General features: G+C 36.1%; 1 protein-coding gene and 2 long non-coding RNA genes across 5 annotated transcripts; 1 reads left to right on the top strand and 2 right to left on the bottom strand.

Moving 5' to 3' along the window:
- Positions 1–2,651: 2,651 nt before the first annotated feature.
- On the bottom strand, positions 2,652–17,167 carry LOC100649344 (katanin p80 WD40 repeat-containing subunit B1). 3 transcript variants are annotated; one of them, XM_012314328.3, is made up of 15 exons: positions 16,864–17,167; positions 16,448–16,578; positions 15,981–16,325; positions 15,716–15,906; positions 15,488–15,638; positions 15,249–15,412; positions 15,061–15,182; positions 14,808–14,861; positions 14,123–14,666; positions 13,739–13,973; positions 13,469–13,648; positions 13,328–13,404; positions 13,159–13,233; positions 9,198–9,317; positions 2,652–9,038 (listed from the first exon to the last, which is right to left on the bottom strand). In XM_012314328.3, exons 1-15 carry the CDS (start codon positions 16,895–16,897, stop codon positions 8,906–8,908), a joined length of 2,556 nt encoding a protein of 851 aa, XP_012169718.1. In that variant the 5' UTR covers positions 16,898–17,167; the 3' UTR covers positions 2,652–8,905. The 3 variants fall into 3 exon arrangements, with proteins under 3 accessions (XP_012169718.1, XP_003399349.1, XP_012169717.1); XM_003399301.4 differs by having other exon boundaries at positions 13,739–14,039; positions 16,864–17,166; XM_012314327.3 differs by lacking the exon at positions 14,808–14,861 and having other exon boundaries at positions 13,739–14,039; positions 16,864–17,166.
- LOC125386017 lies at positions 10,469–13,152 on the bottom strand. Its single transcript, XR_007225833.1, has 2 exons — positions 12,544–13,152; positions 10,469–12,335 (listed from the first exon to the last, which is right to left on the bottom strand). It is a non-coding gene; the product is annotated as an uncharacterized LOC125386017 (long non-coding RNA).
- LOC110119726 lies at positions 11,127–12,334 on the top strand. Its single transcript, XR_002308221.2, has 3 exons — positions 11,127–11,446; positions 11,720–11,901; positions 12,068–12,334. It is a non-coding gene; the product is annotated as an uncharacterized LOC110119726 (long non-coding RNA).
- Positions 17,168–17,202: the final 35 nt, after the last annotated feature.

Genomic DNA, 17,202 nt, shown 5'->3' with positions numbered 1-17,202 from the left:
TCTTGCTGAAATTTTCACGTACACCCCGTAGATTTCACGTATACGAAACTAAGAGGAAAGAGGGGAACTATTCACCCCTCGTGGCTGTTTCCATCCCTTACCTATGGCCAATCGTAGCTTGTGCACGCCCAGTGACGTCAGTTTTACCCCTCTGCATCGTAATTAGCCAATCCCATCGCCGGATGGCCATCATCCAACCCCTGGCACAAATATATTTACGAGCCAATGATTTCTATAGTATTCGACTGGGCCTCTATAATTTAACATGTATATCTGTGTGTATGTGCGAACACGCGTATCGTGTGTCTAAATTGCAAAAGACAGGAACGGTACAATGGTCCCTCCATCGTTTTGCTTTTTTCCCCTGGGTCGTAGTTCGTTCGAAGAATATTTCGTCCCGTTTCTGGCCTCCCGTTCTTCTACATCTTTTTTACTGGAAATAATATTCCTATTTAGAAACATTATTTTTAAGCGATCTCTAGGATAAAAAATTATAGGATAATTATAAATCAAGGAAATTATAAATTGTTACCTAAGTTATTACACGTTCTCCATTTCTACAGCATTTAGATAGGTCATTTTGAATAGTTTCCACGAGTTTTCTTTATTATATTCATTTAAAACAGGAAAATTATAGATGACATTAGTCCATATCAATGTGTTCATCATTTCTACTAGAATCTCTCTGTCCACTTCTACTTTGTTATCTCATCGAATCGCGTTATAGAAATTTACAAACACATTTTCAAGGTGTAACAGTATAAGGCGTAAGACATTTGCGCAGTACTGTACTTACTTTTGCTTGTACGTAGTTCTGCCCTCTTTCTTCCTACTTGTTCCTTTTTGCTGTTTCGGAGAGTGAAATTATTTATATGATGCATGACCAGAAAGCTTTCCCTAAGAGAATTGAAAGGCGACTAAGTCAAGAACACGGCAGTTAGAGGACGTGTGATTTTGCAATGGAACGATATATGTGAATTATGTTCTACGAAAAGTTCGTGTTTCTTGGCGGTAGAGTCTTCGCGTCGTTTAATTCTGCATAAATTAATATTACAATTATTTCTACATCAACGGTACGTAACACTGTTGCGTCTTGTTCTTCCAGTTCCTGAGAAAACTCCACTAACTATGAATCTTTACTATCGGCATACTCTACATCGTGCACAGCGTTCACAAAGGAAACTAAAGAGAGAAAAAAAAGATACAGAGTTGAATGCGCTTCCTCTCCATGAAGAAGATCTCCAGCAGATAGTGATTATGCACTACGGAGTATACGATGACGAGAGGAGAGTCGAAAAAAAAAGAGAAGAAAACAAGAAGAATGGCTCTGAAGATCGATGACAATAAAAGACGCGAATGCTGATGTGTACACGAATCATTGATTCCCGAGCGTAGGTGTATTTGAGTATCGCTTTCTACGGTTAGGGATAATCCGCTTACGCGGGGCTAGTCTGTCGTTCACGTCGTTCACGTCGTCCTTGGTGGCATTGTTGCCGGCGTTTTGTGAGAAAACAGCATTTTCGACGCTCGAGGTGGCGACAAGAAGAGAGCTTAACTTATCTCCGTCACAACATGAACGGCCGGCTTTCCTTTCACATTCGAGAATTCTTGTCTTCGTCGTCAGATCCCGACAGTGCACCTGACTCGCCGTTGCGACATCCCTGCATGAATTTCAAAAACAAGCACCAAAATTTTACTCGACCGTTTAATTATAAATAATATCATCAATATATTTCTGAAATATTTTCCATTAATTTTTATCTTCGTTAATGTCTTCATTTAATAAATGATTGAGCATTTGGGAAAAAGCCTAGAAAGTATCAGCTCATATTGTAGCAGAAATCTGACTATATGAACTCTATTTAGTCGAACGAGATTTTAATTATATAATATTCGATTAAGTAAATTCCCGTCGAATGAATCCACTTATTTTAACTCTTATTATATCACTCGAAAGTTTTCCTTACTTTATCGTTATACAAATTATACGATGTCGATTTATTTTCACCCGAGGTAAAAAGAAAATTGTTTCACGTGCATTTTCGATATAACGATAGTACGTTTCGGCGATAGCTTTCGTTGATATGATTTCTCTGATCGATGAAGGGTTGTAGGACACGGTTACCCCTCTCCGTGCTCTTATAATCCCATGAATACATAATCTAGATGCAAACAGCCGGCACGCGTAGCTCGTTTTAGAACTGCCGTGATATTTCACGGATTACGAATATTTGCACTTCGTTTCACGGTATCTCGATCGTCGTACCGACTTTTCCATGCAAGAATCTTGATCAGCGATGATACTTGCCTCTTTTTTTATCGCCTGCAGTCTCGTCGTCTAAAAAAATTAGACGGAAGGTGATGGATGAGTTTCATGGAGGATTTAATCGATCGTACAACAAAGATTCGACTTTTTTAGTTTCGCACCGTGTAAATACTCCCCAAGCGACTCGGATAATTCTCGGATAAACTCTTTATACGTTCTGTGTTATTCACGTATTATCAAATATACAATATGATCGATTTATGATAATTTTCTGTTGTGCGAAAAGGAAACTTATAAATGTAAATTTTCGAAATTTTTCATTTCAATAGAATTATTGCCCTGGTATATTTTCTATTAAATGGAAAGGAAGTAATAAGCGTAAGTCTTTTAAATTTTCAGTAGAGTTATTATTTGTTCTCAGCTGTCCATACGCGGACGTTCAGTTTGTTCCGTGGCCGATCCTTAAACGCTAAGGTCGATTAGTTTTACGCGTTAAACGAGGAACGTCGCATGGGAACGAAAAGATTGATAAATGTTAAAGACAGCCAAAAGGACAAGCTCGTTGAGTTACAAAAATCGATTGAGTTCACTCTGAAGAATCTTATAAAATCATTTCCCTCTGTGTATCTTGATTTCAGCACTCTATAAATAGTGAATATACAGGGTATTCCACGAGCAGATCATAAATTTTGTCAGCATGTCCAGAATGTTATTCCAAGTAAAAAATGTGACGATTCATCTTCGTTTTCTAGATATGGGAAACGTATTGATACGAAGCACAAATAATGATCAGATGTATCGAAGCTACTTAACTTTTTGATTAATTATTTATTTGAAATTGTGCGACTTCATGCATCCTTACATAAGATTATTTCAGCCACTTTCTTGTTTTTGATATTTTTCCTTGCTCCACCTAAGACGCGATATTTTCTCATTTTGTCATTATCATATAAAAAACGCGAAGACATTTAAAATGTTGAAGCTTACAGACTAGCTAACAGACTGAAATAATCCTACTTACATTATTATTTACATAACATTTTTCGTTTACAATGGCTCTGTAAATATGCTGACAAAGTTTATCAGTTTCGTAGTGGAACACTTTATATATGTATATATATATATATATATATTTTTTTTTTTTTTTGATAAAATTGGACTCACCGTTATTTTCTATTTTCACAGAGGGAATCACAATCACGCGTTAAAAGTAAAATTACATTAAAGAAAAAATGACGGTACTACTCTAAAATTATACCAATTCATTGCTTACACTACATTAACACTAATTAGGCTTAATAGTAAAGTAAATTTATTAGTCCAGATGTGAATGATCCAGGCCTATTAGAAATTGCATAATCTAATTATCTACGTTTCTATTAATTACTAATTATCATAATACGTTATTATTATTATTATATCATTATTAATCTTTAAAAAAGATGTCAGTCCAACGAGAACTCGAATATAGGAAAATTTTTGAAATTTCATTTAAACGTAGTACCGTCTCGCACAAGTTCTCTCGAGACATACGGAAAACCGAACAGATAAAATAATATAATTAAACACATCGTCCCTGCGCGTTCTTCACGGGCCTTTAATCCTTTGCACTGGTGCGATCGCAAATAGTACGAGGAAGTAGTATAATTAGTATATATAGAAAATATCGTTATTGTTATTTACATTAACGTACAAAACTAGAACGTTCTAGCAGACGATTAATAGCTTCGTATGATATTAATCTTCGTCCTATAACTATACGTCCTCATCAACGAACCATTTTGTAATTAATTGCATTATGTATATCATTCGTACGATTGTTTATACGATTCGTACAGTATCGTGATCGTAATTTATCATCGTAATTATTAGTCGATAAAAATCCCTTAATAATACAAAACAAAAAATAGAACGAAAAAAGAATTTTAATTATTCTTTGATCGTCTTCCATATAATATCTATAATAGACATAGCAATAATCTTCATAATTAAAAAATAAAAGGAAAAGAAAACAGTGTCTTTCTATATACGATTAAACTGGCACGATGAAAATGATATACAAAACAAAAACAAGAAGATAAAATAAGAAAATGCTTATAATAATACGATCTCTACGAGCTATGAGCATGTGTGTTCATAACGCGTGGAGGATCGGAATCACTTGTAAGTTATAATCTACGTTCTTTACGTTCGATTAATTCTAAATTACAATCGTAAGCTCTACTACGATATCTGTTCGGTGTGTCGAGTTACAATTAATTGAGCGTAGGCAGCTCGTAGTATTTGTTCGTTAGAAGTGCAAAGGCTTAAACAACGAAGGCGATTTACGTATATGTATGTATGTACATTGTGGTCGAACAAGAGGAAACCCGATTGTTTCCTCGTGCATGAGGATGCGCTTCGTCAACTCTTTGTTCAACTTGTTAACACCTTGGCTATGAAATACTATCTTCCTCGCTTCATTGGACAGCTCACGTTCCTTATAATAGATGAATTAATGTCGATCGATCGAAGTTTATTAGAATAATTAACACTTTTAGATAGATACCTTTTACCCATTTTTATATCTTTTTACCGAATTAAATATTGTAGCTTGTTTTCGTATGGAAGGTTAAGCTTCTTTGTAAAAAACTTTGTGATTGTTGAAAAGTTTCACCTTATCAATTTGAATCACAAAGGATTAACAATAAATTTCGATGGAAGAGGTTCTAAATGTTTGGATCCCAAGTAAACTCACATGCGGCGATTAATTGCAAAACCTTGGAAAAATATGTTAAAGCGTTGCAACAATCATAGCCAACGTGTTAATAGCGCATCCGGAAGTTGATGACCGAAGGAATAATACGCACACTCACACTTCCTCTCGTGGCTCTCGCACTTTCTCTCCCTTACAAAAATACGGTTGGACGGAACTGACGACGAGTTAATCTCCTCGTGCTTTCTTTTATTTTCTCTGGATTCACTCTTATTCTTTGTTTCTCTTCTCTTATTTTGTCGCTTAATTAAAACGGCGTTAGATTGCGTATCAAAGATTGAGTTTTGAGCGCTCCAATTCGTTCCTTTGCCACCTCTGTTCCATCGAGAATTCTACGGGATCGAAGAAGTATAAACGACGGTTAAAAACCATGTTCAATTCCTTTTTTCTCTATTCTTTTCTAAAAGATTCTTCTACTCTTCCGTAAGAATCATATAAATAAAAATAAAATTAAGAAGCTTCGAATGTTCGATCAAAGTCGTCTTTCAAAATCGAAAGCTTATAAAGTTAGTGTAAAAGTGTACAAAGACTGATATGCAACAGGATCACAAAAAATATCGATGTTTCAGCAATAAAGGTAATTTACTTGATCACATGGTATAAAAACAGGTTATTGATAAAATTCGTATGAAGATGAAAGATATCGTACATTTTCTATTCAAGTGTTACATATCCGAATGAATTCTTCCAACTTTCTCGTAACGTAGTAATTACCGTTTTGGTGTTGAAAAAAGTATATGACAACTTTGAACACACAAAGATGATCGGGGTGTACCATTCGATCCCCGATGGGATCGCCCAAAAGTTTCGTTGATAAAAAAATACTGATTATTAAATAATCGAAAAATACAATGATTAAAACAAATACCTCTCAACATTAGTTTTCTCTTTTTCTTGCTTAAATACATCTACGAGAAGGGATTCTTAAACTAAACGCAAAACGCTCGTCCCTTCAGATAAAATACGTTTTCTCTCGTTAAATTTTAAAAAATAACGCTACGTAATCTTTTTTTTTTCTTTTGTTACATTCATCGATCGATTGCTTCTCTGATCCCAAAAATTGTCACTGGAACAAGATGTCGAAAGGTTCGCAGTACCTCTACGACGTGCAAAAAAAATGAAATCCAAAATCTCTGAAAAAACATTCTCCTCCCAAATATTCAATAATGATTTCTATGAAATATTATTGTATGCAGTTTGTAAAAGCTATGATACGAATGATTTCACCTTTTGCAATAATATAAAATATCTTAGTTCCTTTCATTTCGAAAGAATTTCATTTTCGCTTCCGTTTATCTTTCACGTTTTCCTTTCGTTTCATCCACACAATTTTCATTCCAATTTTGAACCATATCGAACGATTTTAACTTATCCGCTGCTATGAAATTTCTCGTAATGCGGTCTTTAGAAACTTGAGATAACTCGCTGGCGAACGGACGAAGAGTAAGACGGATAAAGGGAACAAGTTAAGCTGGCATCACAGGGACCACTGAAAAAGAGACGAGAATCGAACATGGGGGACAGTGAAAGAAACGTTGTGCGCGTGGAACGATCGATTCGTCCCGCACTCGAACAAAGAAGATTCAAAACGATCTTTGGATTCGTTTGTTCAACGAGACCTTCGTGTTTCTTCCGTAACTACATATTTAACTTTTCCGTCCCACTTTTTGAAACTTCCAATTTGTTTCAATTTATGCTCGCTTCAAAACCTCTTGTAAAATTCTGAAAATAATATACGTAAGAGTAAAGAATATAATAAACAAAAAAATATATCGGGTTGTAACATAAATTCATCCTAGTTTTATCTTTATTTGCAAATAGAGGAAACGAGACAAACGTATGTTACAACCTAATAATAAAGAAAAGATGAAGTGAAATATTCTCGTCTCCTTTTCGAATAATTATCCTTAAATCGCACTTCACTCTGTTTTCGTGTCGTCATCGAATGATCGAACTTCGAACTTGGTTTTCCTCTTTGCGCTTCTTTCACTCACGAGGAGCTTCGACACAATATTTTTCTCTCGTTTGTATATTCGTGCGACATATCAGGGATTTCAAGACATACCTACAATTAGAGTACCTTCTTTTTTTTCCTTTTTTTTTTTTATTAATGAACGGACGCAAATGACTCTTGCAAAAATACAATTTGTTATTTTATCTCTTTCTGTTACTTCTAGAAAAAAAGTGTTACTACCTATTTTATATTTCTTAATTAACTCACTTGTCGTTAAGCATCTTCGTCATTCTCTTCTCACGCGTGTTTGTGTATTTTATAGATTCAGTTGGGGTTACTCGCTTGTATAAATCAACACAAGACTGGCAAGAAGGCCGTCAATAATACCGCAGTGTCGCATTTTCTCGCGGACGCGTGAGAAATTACATCGAGAAAAATTTCATCTCCGCGACGCCGTTTTATTCTTATTCGTATTGTCCGCGAAGCAACGCGTGCATCAAATTTTATATACATGCATATGTAGTGCAATATATCATACAGAGTACAGCATGTAGTATAAAATGGCAGAGAGTGATCTTACATGTAAAGACGAACCGAAAATAAAGAATAGAATTTTTTCATTTGGAGCCCCGTTTTTTGAGAAAATTCAATTTATAAATTTATTGAGTATGTATACACTTCGCTATTTTCCCGTTTATTTTCTTATATATAAATCATCTGGTATGGATTGTATTTCACTTTCAAACTGTTTTGTTTACTTGCAGCCCGTTTCCGTTGGTCAAACAATCACAGTGGTTTCTTATAACAACTGTGTATATAACTTTGTTATAACTTGTCTTATAACAGCCATTGGATTTTATCCGATCATACAAACAGCGTAGTACAAAATCAAGACAGCTTTCTGATTCGGAAAGTGTCGAAAAGGACATTACTTTCATCGTTCAATAATATTTATCATAATACTGCTCATTAGTATAAATACTAAATCCGAATATAATCAATTGCGAATGTACTTTATAGAATTTTAATGTCGACTTTCTCATAAAACAAGGTTTTAATACCAAAACTCGATAAAAGCTAACATTAATTTTACCAAGAGCAGTTGTACGTTTTAATAGCAAGATTGTATTTTATAATAAATCCGTAATCCGTCAATTTGGTAGTTCTAGCGTTAAACGAAAAAATTGTATTCTTCAGTCGCAACTAATTTTCACATCTAAAATCACACCCTGCCTCGCTGTACTGCACGTCCTACCACATCCTGTATAATATAATATTTTACAATAATCATCAGTTTAACATCTTTATATTCCAAGCATCGATCTCTACTCCGAGAAACTTCTAAAATTCGGATCAATGAATTAATACAGCAGTTCGCGATAGTGGAAATTTTTCTCTTTCAGACTTCACTGTTCAAAGTATACCCGTTTCTCTTTAAAACAGGCTGACTACTCTCGTGCACATAGGGCCAGCAAACGTTGTATACAGTCTCGATAACGTGCATGGAGTTCATCGCCAGCATTCGATCAATATAACATTGACTCTAAGTCTCTTCGTCGATTGTTTCCATTGTATAATTAAAAAAAAAAAAAAAATCAAGAGGGAAGAAAATCTCTTTTTCTTCTTTCACAGCATTATTTTGACATCATCGGGTCGTCAATCTCGCAGGTGTTCCACGGTACTCGTTTGTTTCCCTTGGAACGTGCCGCCAATCGGAAGCTAGGACTCGAAAGGAGCCGAGGAGAGAAGGAAGAAGCGATTCTCGACGAACCGATCCGCCAAGCTTTCCTGAATAAAGCAGCTCGAAAGCGCGCTGATGATTCCCCATCGTGGTCAATGTACATCTGCTTCTCTTTACTCGAGCTTTCTCGATTTTTTGTCAGGTAACGACGAGTCTGGCGGTCGAGTTCACCAAATGCCTCAGCCGTGGTCACTCGAGACTTCGTATTAATACGACCATCTCGCGGAACAAGGCACCCAATTTACCTGGTGTCGTCTGTTTCTTCAATAGAACACCTCTGATCGTCGAGAGCTTCTCGTAACAGGAGAGGCACTTGTGGTATCTGCGCATATAAAATCAATTATTTTCACTTATACAATTTATAGTAGCAATACCATTTTTCTTTATAATCAGATGGGACGGGGGGAGGAGGGGGGTAGTTAAAAGGTGGGGAGAAAAATAGTCGGATTTTGTTGGGATTTAAAAGATAAAATATACTCACCGTTCTTCTCGCGAAACGTCCACGCCGATCGTGTGAAGTGGAGCTTCTACGTTCGACTTGATCACCGATGCGAAATTTCGTAGAATTAATCTCAACCCCGAACATCCCACTGTTATGTACCTGAAACAGTAATAAAGAGAATGCCGACGTATTATTTATAGCTTCTTATTGAAAATCTTCTTCAAGATTTTCTTTAATTCTTTTACTTTCAACATCAAAATAAAAGAAAATTCTATAAATCACTAATTAATCGTTACTCGATATTCTAGTAAAAGTATGCCAGATTCACAAAAGAGCAAAGGATGAGAAAGCCTCGATCGTAGCACCCACCGGTGCTTGTCACGGCTAGTTTGTTCCAAAACGTGTTATTACCCCATAACGATGCCAATAAATAACGAAAGGCACGAAAGGCTTGGCCCCGCGATTCGACACGCTCGCTTTCGACAGGCGATAAAGGGTTTGCGCGAGCTCCCGTTCGAATCAGCGAGACGAATCCGCGCGCCGCCTCATAAATGTTCCATATAACGTTCGACGTTCACCTCTCTACCTTCTACGAACATTCTGTATCACGATCGCCCACGGGAAAGTACACTTTTCCCATAAAAATCTTCTCAATTATTAAAATCTATTAACTATTATATGTTATATAAAATTATTTCACACCAATACGATTTTGATCCTCGTAAAAACACGAAAATAATGTAATGTGTATATAGAGAATTTTGTTCTAAACTTCCAAATCTTCGCGAACACGTGTATACAGATTCCTCTATTAACGTTTAATTTCCTACTAACTACGTACGAAAAATTTTCCAAATTTTAATTTGTGAAAATCTTCTTTTCCTAGATCGATAGATTCGATTATTAAATGTTCATTTTTGTAAAAAAAAACATTTCTTCTTAAAAACATCTTTCGTATTTATAAAAGATTCAGAAGGAGGGGAAGTATGGATGATGGTGTGGCGATCCCTTTATCGTGTGGCACGTGACGTAGGATCAAATATTTCTCGACGTGCTCTTTTTTTTCTCACGAACCTACCACCTTTGACCAGGACGAAAGCCCGTGACGAACGAGCCGTGAAAATGCCGAGTAGTTATATGCAAACTGTGCTGCATTACGACACCGAGATGTGTATATTTAGCTGACAATTTCCTGGCTGGATTTACCCTTTCGATAATTGTCGAACCATAACTCGAATGTACCATAATCAGTGTGAATTCATGACAAGTTCGGCTCTCGAGATTCAAAGTTCAATTTTCAACAAATGATATCTGCTTTAAGAGAATTTATTTGTCTTTACCATTAATCTGTATACAATACAATAATCTTAATACATGTACTGGCAAATATATTTTTTCGCATTTCTTTCGGAACTAGATTGTTTATGCACCAGACTAATTTTATTACTGTGTTAGGCTTTAAGAAAACTCTGAGAAGCAAAGATTATCCGACACGATTAATGGATGAAAGAAACACACGTTACTAAACTAGATTGATCTTAATTGTCTCGTTTCGCGATATGTATTTATCGGCCGTAAAATCTTCATTAGAGCTACTTTATATTCCTAAAAGTCACAGTTTTCTCATAAATTTCACGATCAATGAAAGTGTACGACTTGATAATTAGTTTCTTTTCGTTTCAAGCTGATCATAGAGCGAAACAAAGGCAGAAAACGGTAACAGATAGAGAAAAATGGGTACAAAGACACATGAACTCAATTATTGCGTCGAGTAATTGCGAATGGCAGCTGCTGAGCGACCAACAAATTAGTCTGAATTCACTTTTACGGTATCGGCTATTTTCTGAACGGACGTGGTCAGCAACCATAAACGCTCGGCAAAAAAGCAGAACTTGCGTGTTAACAAAATATCTACCTGCACGTAACATTCTTTTGTTTTAATGACTTTCCAAATACTCATTCGTGCTCGGTAAATTTTTATATCCTAATTGAAATTTGAAATTAAAGATGCTAATGTACGATTAGTGACTTCTAATTAGTTTTGATTAGAATGTAACGTGTGATAGTATGTAAGACATAAATTAAGATTCGAATATTTTTATAGTCAATGATAAATATGGTAATCGATATATTTTTAGGTGCTAATTGAGGTTTAAAATGAAATGGTAATTTATGTGCGTGTAATAATTTCTAGTTCATTCTGATTAGAATATTACGTCAATGTTAACTTCCAATTAATTCGAATCAGGACGTGGCATTGGTGATAAAATGCAAGACCTTAACCAATTGTAAGATTTAAAAAATTTGTATAATCACAGATAAGGTAATCAATAGATCTTAACGAAGATTTAAAATGAAAATGGTAATTCACGATTAATCATTTCTAATCCATTCTGATCAAAATGTTTCATCAGTGATAAAATAGATTTTAACTAAGATTTAAGAGATATTATGTTAACCAAAAGAATATGATAGAAAACATAAAAGATCAAAAGATATAGTATATATAGACAAATTGTACGATAATCATTTTTCTGTTGCTTTTTTCTTTCTAATAATAGCAATGACAAATAAGGAGGCAAAACGCTGAGACGATGATGGTCGCAATAAGTGGCGGCATAACGAACGGAACGGCAATTTTCCGGACTGATAAACTCGCATTCTAAACGGATGTGCTATTATTAGATCACTGGATTATAGAATTGATATTGGTTTCTCGTTCAATTAACATAGGAAAGTTTCTGTAATTATCTAAATCTATTTAACTAAAAGGATTTACTCTGATCAAATTTGCAGAAACCAACTGCAAAACGATTGTATAAATCTGAAATTAGAATAATCCAGATATGATTCCATAAATGTGATTCCATTCATTGCCCAATGAAATTCATACTTTCTTTCTTTTAAAGGACGATTCAGACGGAGCAACGAGATATATGTGGCGCGCAATCCACTCGACGTTAATAGGCGTGTATAATTTATAATGCGCATTGTGTGCGTAATTAGAGGAAGAATGGGCAGAAAGAAATGGATAACCAATGCACACGTGAAAGGAAATGCTCGTTTCTCGTCACGACAGCGCAATAGCCAACAGCTTGTAACTGAGCACCGGTTAATTACGTTGTTCCGAGCATCGATCGAACGAGCTATTGCCATTCTTCCGCTTCTTATCTAAAGCTGTTGTGAAAAAATAATTTACAATCGAATTATTATCGTGTTAATATTTGGAATGATAATTTTTTCATACTTTGAATAAAGATCAATATCAATAACGTTTACGAACGAAAGTATGCTTTTCAAGAATGCGTCACAGCCATATCCAACTTCCTACGCCATCATTAATATTCATGATCGGCTGTCAGTGCCAAGAAAGAAAAGGACTTACTGTCCGTAACTGTCCATGGAGTGCGTCAACATATGCGTGGCCCTTCGAGTTTTAAGATTCAACAATAATACCCGCGACAGCCGAGGATTCGAAGCTCGAATTTGCATCTGCCACTATCTTCCATTGTTTCGGCTAATTTTCGTGAACCCTTCTTCTCGCCTCGTATTTCCCTGTTCGTTGAATTAGCCATTCCCATACAGGCAGCCGTGCTACGTGAAGTGTACGCGACCCCACTCGAAATACCCTGTTTACCCTCTCATCCGCCATTCGAGAACTCACCCCACACAGGGGTGTCTCGATTTTCTCTAATTCACCAACCGTGTTGTGTTTCACGATAGAAATTGAAGTAACGTTAGAGGATACGCGTGAATAGGCATGTGTTTCAAACTTTTAATCAATATAGAAAAAAAGAGAAGGAAAAATAATAATGGGATGAGAAATGGTTTCTTTAAGAATTTAAAGGTTTTTTAAATCTCAATAGTTTTTATAAAAGTATGAAATATGAAAAGTAAGTGATTTTTTCGTAAGTTGTAATTAGAGACATTTAAAAAGAGACGTAAAATAAAAGTTGTGAAACAAGAAATAAAGAAGCGTTAAAGAAAGATTTTTACTCACATTTCATATTTACTTTGTAGTAGATCACCAATTGGACCAAGTAGAGAGTTACAGAGATCCAAGTTCCACATAGTCCTGTAAATAAAAAGTTGAAGAAAATAAAAAACAAGTTATAAGAACTTAGAAGTCAATAATGTTCTTCAATTGTTCATGAAATCATATTACTTACGGTTTTAATGTCAGTATCCCCAATAGATCCACAATAACTGAAAGATCGTTCATTGCCACAGCAGATTCCACCGCAGCCTGAAAATTTACAATCTTGTTTTAGCTATTATTTTACGTACAATAATGAAAGTTGAACAATTACCTTAAGATCTTTATTGTGCCACAAAGAGTAAATAATTTGTAAAGAACGATGACGACTTGTGAGTACTGCCATCATCGATTCATGACCGCGCATCATGCTGTTGAGTACTTCGGCTTCTGACATTTCATTAAGAACTCCCATTTGCGAGAAACCCAAGCCAGTTGAAGTTGCAAAATGATTCTATATAAAAAAAAAGAAAAGACGATGCCATTTTATAAAGTTAATGTTTAAAATACTGTTTTATTTATCGACAAAATAATAAAAACTCACTGGTAGAAAAGTTTCAACGTCCAAGCCGTAAGGTTTATCGGCGCTTATGGGCACAAATTCGCCTTTCTCCGTGTTCTCGATGTTGGGCCTTATTTGAGACGCACGAACTTCTAACTTAGGATTCGGGGGCACTTGAGCTTTATTTGCTTTCTTTATAACGAATGTCGTGGTTGTGGAAGCGTTGCGCGCGGACAGCGACGTTGAGGTAGCAAAGTTTCTGTTCAGCGAAGTAGACCTAGATTGCGCAGAATTTGGCCTGTTTAACGCAGGGTCGGAGGGGCTGTGCCTTATATTATTAATTCTGCAAGAACGTTAAACGCATTTCCGATAATTGTCACTGTTGTATAATATGATAATATCTACGCTTCAAGTATCCATACTTACTGTACCGGGTAATCGCTTTCATAACCCTGTTCTCCATCTCTGCAGCTACTCTGTCTTTTCAAGTAATGCTTAGGAGAATCCGGGCTAGGTGCTCTGTTCTTTAGTTTTCCATCATCCATTACTGGAAGAACAGCAGCCATTGGTGCTACACGTGGCGTCAGCGTAGAGTTTGACCTTTGCGGGCCCAAAGGTTGTGGAAGTGTTCCTATATCATTGGTAGGACCGCTTTTTTTCCCGGGAAGAGGTGTAATGTTTTGTCTTAGAGGTGGTATAGACGCGAGATTTTTTGATGTTCTACCAAGACCGTTATTTGCTTGAAGGTTTGCTTTTATTTGGCTAGTACTCGTAATTGCATTTCTTTGAACTGGCGGCGACGATTTAATCGGTTGAACACGAACTGGTACAGGTTTTGTCAACGATAACGTTGGTGCGGGTGGAGGCGGAGATGACGGTGATGAGATAGGTGGAACTTCTTCTGTATCCACCGTATTTAAATTTGACATTGAGGTAGAAAGATTTTGTAGTATCTGTGGCTGTGTAGGATCTGTAAAAAGAAAGCACGCGAAACGATGTAAAGTTGAACTCTTTATGTAAACTATACAAGTATTTGTACACTGGCATTCATGCAATATTGGAGTAAGAGAAGAAAATAGGTAAGGAGAGTTTGCTTTAAGAGAGAACTCACCTACATCTTGAGGCTCCGGGAAAGCCTCAGGTTCTGGAGGTGGAGTGCGAGACACTGAAACACATCGTGCATAGCATGCTCATTCACAAACCATACAGCAGAACATTCAAATTTTAAATGCATTTATATTTTCAGATTCGTGATTGTAGGTGAGTAATTAAGAGTTAGAACAAAAAGAAAAATTGAATATGTTGTGAGACACAGATCTTGCAATAAAGAATGAATAATGGTTACAATTTTATATTGTACTTACATGACCTGTTAGGTTGAAATATGTCATGATATTCAGTGACATTAGGAATATCTGCATATGTTGCTTCATCTTCAGGATCAGTTCCAGACTTGTCTGCTTCTTCTATGGTCCGTACGTCTAATCTATAAGCAAAACATTAGGTATAACAAAACATAACAAAATACGTGACACTTATTTATTAAACTTACGTGTGTTTTTTTAATCCAGGTGGCCTTTCCCTAGAAAAACTTTTCCTTAACGAATTCCCATGACTAAATGGAGAGCCGGATGTTGATACTCCCCCTAATGGTGCAATTTTCTTTAAGTCACACACGTACAAAACAATGTTTGCGGTGTGAAAACTTGCACCAATCTAAATAACCAATAAACACAATTCTTAATTCATAAATTATTATGTATACAGGAAATCAGTTAACAACTATCTTACCAGTTGATTTTGAGCGATGGCTATATCCTGTACCTTTCCCCAGCCAGTTGGGACTGAATCTAATGTTCTACCTGGTTCCCAACCATAAACTTTTAATACATCATGGCAACCAGCAAAAAGACATTCTCCACCCTGACTGAAGTAGAGACATCTATTCAAAAGAAAAAATATTTATAAATTAGTGGAAACCTTTAATAGGAATAAAAATTCTATAGAGTTGATAAGTACCTGATTGCAGAGGAATGACTTTGGTCTGTAGAAGATACAAGTTGAAAAGATTCCAAATCCCAAAAGTGAACTGTTCTGTCTGCACTTCCACTGGCTAGTAAGAATTCATGAGGATGAAATTCCACTGTTGTTGCTGGACCTCTGTGTTCAGAAAACTCTCTTAACTGTCTACCAGCCCTTAAATCCCATAACTGATTCAAAAAGAAGGCATTGATTACTTATATTAATTGACACTATCTCAAAATAGGATTTGTATAACATTTACCTTAACCATTCCTTCTTCTCCTGCACTAGCAATCCACTGACCATCAGGACTAAATTTTAAACTATTTACCATCCTATTGTGTCCTTTATAAGTGAAGATACAACCTTTCCTTCGGATATCCCAAAGTTTAATAGCAGTGTCTAAACTTCCTGATGCTAATAATTCTCCATAAGGATGAAAGTCCATACAACGTATGCCTGCTTTGTGCCCAGTTAATGTACGGGCTAATTTAGCATGTTCTAGGTCCCAAATTTTTAATGCTCCCGTTTGCGAGCCAGCACATACTAAATCTTCTGTCTGTCCAAATCTTACGCATTCTATTGGAGTGGTATGACCACTCAAGCTCTGTAAACCAGCGAATCAGGATTATACAAATAATAAATTAAACATTATAAAATTGAACTATAGTATTCCAACTGAAATATTCCTTTTAATGAACCAATTGCAAGTAAAAAATAAAACTGTACCATAATACAATTCTGCTTTCCAACTGCCCATAGATTCACTTTTTTATCATCACCACCAGTGACCAAAACGCGTCCAGATTTGTGACCTAGTGCCAGGCAATTGACATTGGACGAATGGGCAACAAAATCCTCTGTACAAGGAGAAACAAATCATTCTTTCAAAATGACCTGAACAAGATGTCAGCTACCAATGACATCATAAAGACAGTATATTTTCGGTTTGAAAAAGGTTATGACCATAATAGGAAGATGCAGCGAACAGTTAATTATTGGATCTTAACGAAAGATTTGTAAACACGAATTGTTTACTTATCTCAAGGAAGAAAGAGCGCCAGAACGGAATCCGTTAGATGCACACCGAACCGACTGATGTATTAAATAAAGAATATACAACTGCGAATGAGACAATCACTTACGGAGTTTCCATGACCTCTTCGTGGACGAAGCCATATTCCGGGACCACAGGATTGCGTTGTGCACGACTTATTTGGCAACGACAACAATTTGAGATTTCAGCTTGCAGATGCACAATTTTTTTTTGCTCGAATTCGTAGGTAACATTTTTACTTAGTGTTATTATTCAGTGCAGGAACGATTATTCAACGGGGCGGCAGCATCTCGCCGCGTTCTGGTCCTGAAGGCAATCCTTTCCTTGAAACTTCTGACCGTTTTCACAAACCGTTCGTTCCACCTCTTCGTCGTATCTCATTTCTTGAATCTGCCTGTCCGTGGGTAGCGCGAACTAACGTGACGTT

The sequence above is a fragment of the Bombus terrestris genome, chromosome 11 (genome assembly GCF_910591885.1).
Source record: "Bombus terrestris chromosome 11, iyBomTerr1.2, whole genome shotgun sequence".
In the NCBI taxonomy this organism is placed as follows: domain Eukaryota; kingdom Metazoa; phylum Arthropoda; class Insecta; order Hymenoptera; family Apidae; genus Bombus; species Bombus terrestris.
The sequence above is the reverse complement of the archived record's forward strand: the minus strand, read 5'-3'. Positions and strand labels throughout refer to the sequence as shown.